At 43.9% G+C, this 12286-nt stretch overlaps 1 protein-coding gene across 23 annotated transcripts in view; it reads right to left on the reverse strand.

Moving 5' to 3' along the window:
* The window catches only part of OBSCN (obscurin, cytoskeletal calmodulin and titin-interacting RhoGEF), a 185576-nt gene that overhangs the window by 12072 nt on the left and 161218 nt on the right, over positions 1-12286 (reverse strand). For all 23 annotated transcript variants that reach the window (XM_072033901.1, XM_072033896.1, XM_072033887.1 and 20 more), the window contains 11 exons: positions 10630-10798; positions 10050-10131; positions 9226-9426; positions 8754-8814; positions 7903-7980; positions 7550-7722; positions 6633-6659; positions 5962-6114; positions 5206-5251; positions 4518-4595; positions 113-3782 (listed from right to left, as the gene is read on the reverse strand). In XM_072033901.1, the coding sequence (XP_071890002.1) occupies positions 113-3782; positions 4518-4595; positions 5206-5251; positions 5962-6114; positions 6633-6659; positions 7550-7722; positions 7903-7980; positions 8754-8814; positions 9226-9426; positions 10050-10131; positions 10630-10798 (4738 nt within the window). The remainder of the gene's footprint in view (positions 1-112; positions 3783-4517; positions 4596-5205; positions 5252-5961; positions 6115-6632; positions 6660-7549; positions 7723-7902; positions 7981-8753; positions 8815-9225; positions 9427-10049; positions 10132-10629; positions 10799-12286) is intronic.

The following is a 12286-nucleotide window of genomic DNA, read 5'->3' on the forward strand; positions in this document are numbered from 1 at the left end:
TGCCACTGCCCGTTTTGCAATGACCATCTAACCACAGCCTCAGATACACTTGGGAAAAAGAAAGAGGTGGATTTAGTACTTAATCTATGAAGGCACAGAATAGAATACTTACCTTCCTCTGCCTCTGGCTCTGGAGACGTCTTTCCTTTTAGGATTCTTGAAATATGGGCAACAGAAGCTTTTACTTTCTTCTTCAGACTTTGCTCCACTGACTGCTCCACCGAGTGAGACCTTCCATAGGGTTTAAAGAGTCCTGGCTTGCTGTAGAAGGAGCTTTTCTGCTTGCCACTTGATTCCTTTTGGGTGCCATACATTTCCCTATGGCTCTCCGACCCTTTTCCCGTGACCATGAGGCTGGCTGCTTTTGAGTCCTCAGATATTTCCAAATGGTTCTTTCTGTTCTTCCCTTCTGCCTCCTCTCGGATGCACAGCCTTTTATCCTTATGCAGGTGTCCTGCAGGAGGTGACCTCGCCCTTGCCCTTTCACTAAAGGGTATAAACCGCCTGCCCGTCGGTTTGGGCGGGGGCTTCCTAAAGTTCATGAATTCGAAGGGAAAATAGACAATGTCGTACAGGTCGGAGAAATTCAAATAGGCAGGCTCCACCTCTGATATGTCGAGTTTTGGAGTTCCGCTGGTAGGACTGGGTGCTTCATCCGACAGATCTTTGATTTTCACTAGAGAAACTTCTGGGTGTCTGCCGGTGTCCTTGCTCACGGGCACGTCACCGGGTGTTTTCTCGGCATCCAAGCTCTCCGTTGGGGAAACGCTCGTTTGGCTAGAACTGAGGCTCTCGAATGCTAAATCCTCCAGGTCTTCGCATTCATGGGGAACCGTCTGTGCCCCCTGCCCTTTTGGTGCCTCTGGCTCCTCGCTCACAGCAAGGTAGGGTTCTGCGAGGTCATCCAGCTCAGAGACTTCTCTTTCACCCCCTCGTACTGAAGGGCAGGAGGTGTCCGTGGGTGTTTGGCTATCGGGGCGTTTGTAGAACATCTCTGTGGTTGGAGAGAGGTGCTTTCTGCATTCCTCCTGGCCAGAAACTGACTCTGCCCAAACATTCATCTCTTCAGAGAGGGAAACCATCTCGTCCACTAAGCCCTCCAGCACAGCAGACTCCTCATCGCTGTAAAAAGAAGACCTGTGATGGGAGAGCTCCTGACCTCGATCCCCGTGGAGCAGCGGTGGGACAGTTTTTCCATCATCACAGCTTCCACTTTCTAAGGCAGTGTCTCTCCCCTCACCAGAAGCCTTTAGATGTTCCTCATATTCTAGCTGATAGACTGCAGCCGGAGACTGAATATCTGGTTGTGGAGCACTTAAAATACCTGGACGAGTGCCCTCCAGAGCAGCAGAAACTTTGCCACCAGGATAGACGGCCTTGTGCTGCTCAAACACCTGACTTCCAGCCTCGGGGCAAGGAGCAGACGAAGTCTGTCCCACCTCTGGGCTTCCACTGGTTGTGACAGCAGATCTCACCTCACTGTGAAGCGATGCCCTCGGATGTTCTTGCTTTTCCCTCTCGTAGACGGAAGGGAGGCCAGTATTTTGGGACGAAACAGCTACAGCCATGTGTCTGCCCTCCGGAGCAGCAGGCACCACACCACTGCCCTGAGAAGCCTTCTGGGGTCCAGATTTCCCCAGAATTTCAGCTTCATGGACTGAACTGGGAACAGATGAGCCTTCACTCCTCAGAGCAGCCAGCCTCTCCTTGCTGTAAGCCGGCTGCTCCCTTTCAGTGTGCCGTGCTCTGTCAGCAATGGCAGTTCTCATCGGTTTTGGCGGCAGGACTTTTGAAACAACGGGGTGCTCTCCCTGTAGAATGGCTGGTGTCGTGTCTGCATGAACAGAAGCCTTTTTGTGGGCTTCCCTTTCACCACCAGGGGCTGAAAGTGGAGCGATCCCTGCAATACTTGGTCCTTTATCCTCCAGGGCAGCGGATCTCACCTCCTTGTAGGTCTTTGGCTTCTGGTGAGCATGTTCACCAGCTGTTTGCAGAGCTGGTGGGACACCTGGCTGTTTGCCCTCCACGCCAGTAGGTGCTGGAATAATTTGATCAGAAAGTTGCTGGCTTTTTTCTTTACACACTGGAAGTGAATCAGTTTCTGTCTGTGGGCCTGTTGGAACAGAAGAGCTTTCGTGCTCCATGAGATCAGACTGGACAACACTGTGAGGAGAAGGCTTCTCATTTGAATGTTTCTGCCTTTTGTCTTTCCAAGGTGGAGCTGGGGCTGTCCTTTTGATGAGGAAACCCTCACCTTTCATCTCGGGATGGGTGTCGGTGCTGCGAGCAGACTCCTGGGGCAGGTGGTAGGCTCCTCTCGTACTGCCAGGGGCTGACCTGGAGGTAGTCTCTGACTGTGGGACGGTCAAAATGGCCTGCTCACCCTCCTGAAAAACTGTGTCACGAGCACTGCCAGAGGGAGATTTATCCTCCTTGATTTCATGTTTTTGAGCTGATGGCGCAGTTACATCTGAGTGCTGGGCAGACAGAATGGGGCTTTTGCCTTCCAAATCTCCAGCCTCCTCCTCCACGTAAGTAGCTTTTGACTTCTTCAGTAAATGTTTCCTATTCTCACTCCTTTGAGGCGACACTGGAAGCCTGTCTAGCTGTTGCACACAAACAGCTGGGCACCCATTACCCTCACATTGTGTGGAAGGAGAGAGCTGCTCTTCTGAACGATCCTTGCTGGCTCTCCTGAAGTCCTCTTGCTCTGAAGTGCCTGCAGAGCATCCCTTGCCTGGCCCCATAGATATGTCGCAGTGCTCACTGCCCTCAGGGCAACTTTCCTGTGCCGTTATATCACAGTCTTCTTCCAAAATATCTTGCTCCCTCACTGACCTGGAGGCCCTCAGCCTGTAGTCATCCAGGGAACGACTCCGGCTAGACCCAGCAATAGCAGGATGGGGAGGTTTCCTGGCGGTATCAAACGAAGCAGATTTGGTCAAGGAACCCAGCAGGCTTTCCCTGTGATCATCATCGTCAGACTTGCCTTCTTCTTCCTCCAGTTCAAACTGTTCCAGGAGGGGTTCACGGAGACCACTGAGGGGCACTTTTGAATATCCAGCTTTCCGGAAGGTTCTTCTGGCTCTGTCCAAGTGCCTCCTGAGCTCCCTGCTGGGTGAGGAAGGCGTCCTTGCAGGTAGTTCAGCTGCTTGGCTGTAGAAAGTGCTTTTAATGACGCTCTGTCTAGGAACACACACAGGTGGCTTTTCTGCCCCATCCCCAGCCTTTTCGGTTTTGTCCTTTTCAGATAAAAGTATGTCTGGTTTTTGTTTTTGAGATAGATCCGATGCATTTTCTGAGGAAGTCTTCACTGATGAAGTTTCAGCTTCACCACTTCTTTGGGACAACTCTGCTATTTCATCTCGACTTCTGGGCTGAAGCCCCTCCTCTTGCTCTTTTAAAATACCTGTCACGAGCTCTTTGCTTTCTGTAGGTGATTTGTCCTTCACTTCACTCTTCATTGCAGCGTACTTCTTCCTCATGGGTTTTATAGGAGGGATTGAGAGTTTGGAGTGCTTCTCTTCTCTTGCATGTTTTGGAGGCTCCTGGCTGCTTGGGGTATCAAATATGGACAAGTGCAGTTCAGGGGCAGAGCCAAAGTGCCTCTTCTTGGGGAAGTGCGAGTTCTCGTTGTCTGAAGAGGAGCCGCTAGTGCTGGAGGAAGTGCTTTCCTCGATCAGATGCCGGGAGATGGCCAGGGAGGTGTTGTCGTGAGTCCCTTCCAGGATTTCTGGGATGGATCGCATCACCAGGATGGATTTATAGCACATCAGGGACCGCTGAAAGCCAACACAAAATACAGCACGATCAGCTGGAGACATGGTGGAGTATGGTAAAGCAAAGTTACAAAAATGGTCTCCTGCACCCTAAAAAACACAATGCTAGTAAAATAATGCTGCCACCCTTTTATAGATACAGTCAGTCTATTTTACTAGTCAGTTGTTGTTCATTGAGCCTCCCTCACCTCCCATTCACAGAGATGAAACCATATTGACTACAGGGAACACGCTTGCTCTCGTAAACAGAGAAACTGGACCTGGTCTGAGATTTTCAAAGACAATTTGGCCATTCAAAGCAGATGGAGAAAGAGTTTTTAACCAAACACATTAGATAAGTGCAAGGTGCTGCACATGGATTGAGGCAATCCCAGACAGCAGTACAGACTGGGAGAAAAATGCACACACACACAAAAGAAAACCAAAGTAAAAGACAAAATTTCTGCTGACTCCAGCAAGAATGTAGACACCTATTCCCATCTACACACATAAAGGCAGGTGTCTTGGTCTTTGTTTCAGTGCCTGGTGGACAAGCACTGCACACAACCCAGGACCACAGTAAAAGCCTGGGTGATTTATTTCTGCCACATCCATATTACTTCTGGGCTTATTCCCCATTCATAGCCAAGCTGAGGTCTCTGCTGTGCTCGCTTCCTAGCACAATAGACTTTAAAAGGTTCTAATGTAACTGCAAAATATTTAATTAAAAAGAACTAACATAGATTAAGGCCAACTCACCTGCCACTTGCTCCGAGTCACAATGAATTTGAGCTGCTTGGTGTTAATGAAATGAGCTGTTTCAAGTGGGAGATTGTGCTGCCAGGTAGAAAGGAGAGGAAAATCAGTGGTTAAAGATCCTGACTGCATTTCCAGAGAAGTTGTTGTTGTTTGTTTTGTTTTGTTTTTAAGGACTGACTCCTCCCAGAATTGTTTGATTTAGGAAAGTTATCATAGAACAAGTTCTACAATCTCATTACGGCTACATTGTAGGCAATATCAGTTTTTCAATGATAAAAGCAAGCCTTGTTCAATGTACGTGATTCAGTAAATTTCCTTAATTATTATTTCTTTTCTTTTTTTTTTTTTTTTTTGTCTTCCTCCTAAGAGATTTATGGCACCTAAATATAAACCATAACTTCCTTCTGAAAATCCAGAGTTTCCTCTGTATACAGACATGTTATATTTGCTCATGTCAGTAGTAATCTTTTGAAAGGAAAGATATTCTGGCAAGTAAACACTAATGTGTCTCCTCTTTCTGGAGAGCCATGCCTGCATTTCTGTACAGGACAGAAAGTAGAAGAGAAAAAATAAAACAGCAAATAATTATCAAGCAGCCTCAATAAGTTATCAAGAGCTGCCCCTTCAAAGGTTTTTTTCATCCTAAATTTATTTTTATGGTTTTAGTAAAGAACAAGGGCAAACTTACCATGAACCACTTGTGGGAAAGACAGTCCAAAGCGCTAGGCCTGTCTCTGATAAGAGAAAGGATAACCATTTTAGTAGCAAGTCACTTCAAACAGCAACCACAAAATCTTCTTGAATGTGCCTGCTTCGTATGGACACATGTATATACATTTGTGTATGTCTTTTTGCTTCTGTTTTTGGAGTTTAGAAGCCACCGAGACAGAAAGAAGCTTTTAACCCAAGATTTCCACAGGAAAATCCCGCATTTCCAGCAGGAAGATCCCACGGCACACTGTAGGGAGCCTGTTCAAGGGCATCAAGAGCAGTCCCACGAGGGACTTGAACTCTTTAAAGGACCAAAGCACACATAGCTTTGGCACCAGGCAGAAAGAATAGAAATGAAATTAAAAAGCCATGACCTCTATACATGCCTTCAAGCCTCCTTTTGTGCTTGAGACTGCTTAATAAATGTGGTTCATATTGTTTAATTCCCCCATAACTCCCTCTGTAGCAGTGCTAGCTCTTCCCACTTCCCCATGTCATTTCAGAAACTCATGTGCCTGGAGGTAGGGACTAAAGACATTGCCATACCAGAAGCAGAGCTCTTTGGCAAACTGTGTTCTGGGTACTGAATAAAGAAGAATTAGGGCATTACACATCACACCTCGCTCAACTGTCCACTTTTCAAAGCAACTGCAGCTCTGATGAACTGAGATCTGCCTGCTAAGACACCAGCATCTTTGCATGCTGTTTGTAGGAAGCACGAAAAAGCACTCACTTGGGGTGCTGCTGTAGGATCCACTTTATAAAATCCTTTGCATCTTCACTCAGGTGAACAAAATCAGGGATAGTCCATGAAATTTCTCCATTTTGGATATTTAGAAGTGTTCCTCTGTCGTTCTCCCCGGCAAATGGAGACTTGCATGTTAGGCTTTTTCATTCAATGCCATAAAGTAAAAGGAGACAGACTTTAGATTTTTACTTGCTGTTCAACAATAGGAGCACGCACGTTTATGTGGGGCTTTGAAGAGGCCTGAGGGACTCCATGTGTGGGACTTGCAATGCTTGTGAACAGTGCATCCATTAACAGAGCATCTTTTACTACAGCATTACTCAACATCTGACTGAATTATTTATCCCTTATTCACAGATAAGGAATTTAGGACCTGATTTTTCACAGCTACCAGTAGGATGGTGGCTAAAATGAGCAAGATAAAGACTGAACCCGATCCATCGCTCTCACTGCTGAGGAGAGCAGCTGTCAAGTCCTTAGGCAGGGACAGTGACCAAAGCCCTTGGCGACACAGAAAAGAGTGACCAAAAGAGAAAATAAAATAAATTGCCGAAGGACTTGATGCTTCACTCATTCAGATCCCTCACTGGAAGGTGCTGGAGGGCTCTGACTGGCAAGGGGATATTGAATAAGTATGTCCAAGCAGATTTATTTACCTTAAATATGTGATGACTCCAACAGCCCTGAGGAGAGAAAGAACACAAATGTCAGACGTCCATCACTTTCTCCCTCCTTCTCAAGCACACAGCCCCTTTGCCTGCCACTAGACGCCTTAGCACAGTAAGATAACTTTCTACTCCCCACCTTTCCAAGGAAAATAAATCCCAAAATCTTTTGCTTTCAGTTTTGTTTTTTTTTTTTTTTTTCTTTCAGCATTTTATAAGATTGGTCTGATAAATTTTATAAGATTGGTCCTCCATTTTTAAAGCACAGGTAGAGGCAAAGACTCAAAATACTTTTTAGAGACTGTTTTCCTTTTCTAGAAAGCCTCCTGGGATCGTTCTCTCTAGTTGCTGCCTCTTTATGAAAGATTGGCTTCTCTAAGATGCTCCTTTGCATTAATTAGCTATCAGAGTTCAATAATGAATGACCAAAATAGAAAGAAGAAGCTTTAAATAGCTTCTTAAATAGGGTTCCTTAAAAAATAGTTCCTTAAATAGAGTTTGGGATTCTCCATGTTCACTTTTAGTTTCTTTTCATATCATCACGAGTCCAGTTACTTATTAAATGTTAACTTTAATAAGTACTGCACCTTCTCTATCAACGTGCAGTATTACTCACTCGCAGTGCCCTGTTTGTACCTATAAGCGCGTGGTACATTGCAGACATTGCAGGTGTGACCAACAGCACGTGATTCTGCACAACAGTATCCCCACAGAGGATACTGAGCTTGTGATAATGAAGCCTATCCACTGCAAAATAGTTTGATGTAACTACAGCGAATTACCCTATGGAGTGAATCCGCACACAGTACAATGTCGCTAGGTATTCCTAAGAAAACATTTGTTTCAATCTAGAAGCCCCAAATTCTGGCTGTCTAGTGCAAATGGTTTTTAGAAAGACAATAGGTTACCAGATATCAGTTGCTTTTGACACTGGTGACTGAGAAACAATTTCTGGGGCAACAAACTCTGGAGACCCATATCTGCTGAACTGGGGCTCAAAGGGGGTGATCTTCTGAGCAAATCCGAAGTCACAGATCTTAAGGTCTTCCCTTTCAGGATAAACCATGAGGATATTCAGAGGCTGGTAAAATAAAAATAAAATAATAAAATAAAATAAAATAAATCAAAATAAATTATAAAATAAACAAAATTTTATTGAGAACGGGCAATATTTTCAGTTGTAAGAACAAATCAAATGGAAAACACTCATTCCCTGGCCAACAAGAAGCAACGACAAACTAGACCTGCCACTGCACATTACCTTGATGTCCAAATGTAGGATGTTGTTGTCATGAAGATATTTGACTCCTTCCAAAATTTGCTTGATATACAATTTGACCTAAAAAAATCATCAAGATATTAAACAATTAGTCATTGAAGCATTAAACATTAATATTAAATAAAGAAGGTCCCTGATTCCACCAATTTTTTTTTTATTTTTTTTATTTTTTTTTTTCCTGTGTAAGAGAGAAAGAGACCGAACAAGGAATACTTTTAAAAGTGAACTGGACTTCTTATATTAGTTCTTGCAGTTGAAATAAGATGTGAACCAAACACTACTGTGTGGAATGAAGCTGTGCCTAATGGGAGAAAGCCCTAATTGAATTGAAAATTGAAAAAAATCAATTTTAGCAATAAATATGGGAAACCTGGCTACTAGACAGGAGATGTGAAACATTTTGAGCTTTGTGTACCAAATATTAAAAAAAACAAACCCACCATCTTAGAAACTTTAATTTCAGCCCTTGGATACCTGTACAATTGTGAAGGGATGAAGCCTTCAAAGCATTACAATATTAAACAAGTGAAGATATGGGATCTCCAGGTGACAGATAGCAAAGAAATGGTGCATCAGCAAACATGGTGTGTATTAGGCTGAATGTGATGCTGGTGTACAAAATCACTGTTAGTTTCTAGTCATTCCCTGAAGAAACTGAGCAATAAAAGCTGATGGGAACACATTTTAAATCCTGATTCTCTTTTAACAGATTATCGATGGCTCAGAGATATTCCTCACTTTGGAAAAAGAAAATGCAGCTGGAAGTTATTCTCTGCTGAAGAAACAGGTGTTACCCACCAGCTCTAGACTTGCAAATGAGAAGGAAAGCTTACCTCTGCTTCAGTGACGACACTCTTCTTGAATAGACGGTCAAGGAGCTCCTCGCTGGAGCATCTCACAATGGCATTAAGGGCAAATACGGCTACAGGTAAATTACTATTTTTACTCTGTAGCCACCTCTGCTCAACTAACAGAGAGCGGAATTCATGAGATCTCATTGCAAACCGAGTCATTCGCTTCCAGATATTTCAGAAAAGATCTTTGGTGCTTAACAACCCGTTCCCACTTGTATATGTAAGTATCATAGCTTTTCCTAACACATCAGAAACATAGTACTTCAGTGAGGAGTGCACATAGCTATGTTATCCTGTAGAGTGGGGAAAGATTTTTTGTTTTGTTTTGTTTTGTTTTAATCTCAGGCAAAAACTAAAAATGGCTCTTTGCTTTGTTATTTAATACCTGAGGTCTGCCTGAGGAACCGAATACTTCCCAGCCTCCTCAGAGAAGAAGCACAGAAAAGGATACAACTCCAGAATCAAAATCAGGGTCTTCCGTGTTTCAAACTGATCCAGTAGCCTGGTAATTCTGTCATGGGACAGAGAGGCAAGAATATCCCTCTCCTGATGTGCACGAGCCTTCGTTTTGCTTCGCAGAGGGATGAATTTGGCAGCACAAGACACTCGGTTCCCTTTATGCACAACTCGTTTCACAAAGCTGAAGCACCCCCTGTGTAAAATCAAAGGACAAGCCCTGCTCAGACTCGGTTCAAAGCCCCCTGCACTGCAGGTGTGGACCTTTCCACTCCCCAGCCTTTTTCAGCTCCTACTGCTCAGGGCTGAAACTCTCCACCAAAGCTGATTTTCCTGTGTGCGAGCTGCTATTGCCCTCTCCCGGCTGTCTCCAAAACTAAGCAATGAGTTCCCATCGAAGGAAAAGGAATTTCAGGTGCTGAAGGTTTGTGCTGGCAAAGGCTGATGATGCTCTTGGACCCCTTGGATGGACACAGTGCTTGTAAGTACTCAGCTTGTAAGATGAGGGCTTTTGAGGCTAATATTGCCCAAGGGCCATACCTGGGCACCTTTTCTGCCAGGTTCTGTCTGGTATTTCTCTGGTTGGAGCCACCTGGACCTACAGGCTCTGTGGACTCTCCTGGCCTGGCAGAAAGCTCAGAAAAGTGTTTCCAGCCCACCTGCAGTGGGGTGACCTCCCATTTCTGCCAGTCCTTTCCCCATTCCCTACTTTTTCACAGCTGGGACCCCCTTCTGCCTCTGGTTGCTGCTGCTCAGCAGCTGAGATGGGCAATTAGCTGTACTCCTGTGTGATGCTGTAATGTTGGGAAAATCCTTTACCTTCCAATCTCCTGCTTAACCTCGTACAGGGAATGGAGTTTTCTCCGGGTGGCCACTTTTTTTGCTGCTTGGTCTTTCTTAGCTTTGGAAATGAAGAAAAATGTAAGGGTTACTATTCAGATCATGATATATACCAGTATATAAAGTTACCTCAGGACAGGGTAAAGCAGGAAACTACACAGGGCTCCTCTAAACTTCTGCACAGAATTAGGTGCAGTTCTCTGATGACAAAACCTGCCAACACAATCACTGGGGCTGCATCTTCACCTGAGAGCAATCAGAGGACTCAGGCTGAAGAGCAGACCACCACCAGAGGCAAGCCCCCACTTATTTCTGTGGCCCATTATATCTGTTCATCATATGGTCTCAAGCAGGGAAAAAAAGCAAACAAACTCCTTTGCCCATCTGTGTAGGTGATTAGATCATTTACTTTTATACTGGATCACACCATACCATTAATATCCAACTGCTAGGTAGGAGTACATGTCAGAAACCATACAAGTACCAGAAGAAGATGGCAACAGTATAAATATTTCAGGGGCTATCACATCAACTCCTGCAGCTGAAAGAATGACGTTACCTTCATGTACAACAAGCTCAGCTTTGCACAAAACCTCCCCTCCTGCATTTTTGGCTACACAGGTATAGACACCACCATCTTCTGAGCCAACGTTGTCCAGGATTAAGAAATATGTTGTGCCTGCCATCCCTTGGTACAGCCTGTTGCTGTCTGTCAGCAGTGAAGTGCCCTGAAAGAATGAAAGGACTTTTTGGTACTAGAAAACCAAGATGGAAACAGAGATTTCTCCTTTTCAATGAAATGGAAAGAAAAAGAGATGCTGGCTGAAGAAGTCCTCACGGCTGTTTCTCTTTGTTACACAACATTTATTTTATTTTATTTTATTTTATTTTATTTTATTTTATTTTATTTTATTTTATTTTATTTTATTTTATTTTATTTTATTTTGTTTTATTTTATTTTTTATTCATTAATTATAATTATGAACATTTTTTCCTAGGAATACAGGCTTGGGAGAGATCACCAGGGCTATGTGGTTTATGTTTCATCTCTTCCAACACACCAAGGCTGGGCAGTCAGCCCAGGGAGCACAAAAATCAGCAGCCTTGTTCCTGCCTGGTCTCCAGTTTGTGCTGGCATGCATTCTGCTTTACATCCATAAATGCCATAAAAAAAGATTACAGGACGGGATGTATGACATAGAGGGCAGATTATGAAGATGTGCAGATCTTATGAGACCATTTGACTGGGCAGTAAAAAATGATAGACGAAATTTAATACAGATAAAACATAAAGTGATGCAACCCTGTTTCTCCATAAGAAACGATGGGCTGTGAGCTGTTCTTTACTACACTGCAGCAAAACTTTGAATTACAACAGATCACTGCATGGCAACACCAGCTGCCAGATGGCAGTCAAAAAAGAAAAAAAAAACAAACAAAAAAACCCAGCAACGACAAAAAATACATACCAGATGTTAGAAATTATTAGGGAAGAAACATGGAAGGTGATAGAAAGTACCATTTTATAAATCCTTGGTTTGCCAAGGGTGAGGAACTGTTGCAGCAATGCTGTCTCTGTAATAGCTTCCAGACAAAGACTGATAGAGCAAGTCGGGGCTTTTCAGCCTGGAAGGGAGGCTTTAGCAGTGCGATATGACAGAGCTGTCTAAAATTCTGAATAGTTTGGAAAGAGTGGGTAAGGACAGACTTTTTCTGATATGAGAACTAAGGGCACTCACAGAACACTGAAAAGAGGGGATATTTTGGGCAACATACCACTGTTGGATTGAACTCCTTGCCAAAGGACACTGCATTCAAGAAGCTTACATTGGTGCAAGGGGAGACTAAATAAATGTATGGAGGAGTGCTTTGTTATGGGTTAGTGAACAGGTGAAAGTTCATCAAGTTCAGGATAATCCTGAGCTGAAAATGTTAGAGACTGGGAGAACACCAACAGGATGTATCACATATTCTTGCCTTGTTCTTATCTTTTCAACGTGTTCAGGTATGTGTAGGTGTGCACGTGTAGGTGCAGGAGGGGGTTGTTTGTTTTTTAAGGTTATTTTATTTGTCTGAGTAGCTTATCCTTGCCCTTCTTATACAGAAGGTAAAAAAAAATAGAATACAAATTATGTGAACAAAAACAGGTTTTTGGACAGAAGAGTTCCAGACAATCATTATGGAACAACACTGGCTTGTTTGAGGAGCACAACAAT

The sequence above is a fragment of the Anas platyrhynchos genome, chromosome 2 (assembly GCF_047663525.1).
Source record: "Anas platyrhynchos isolate ZD024472 breed Pekin duck chromosome 2, IASCAAS_PekinDuck_T2T, whole genome shotgun sequence".
Classification (NCBI taxonomy): domain Eukaryota; kingdom Metazoa; phylum Chordata; class Aves; order Anseriformes; family Anatidae; genus Anas; species Anas platyrhynchos.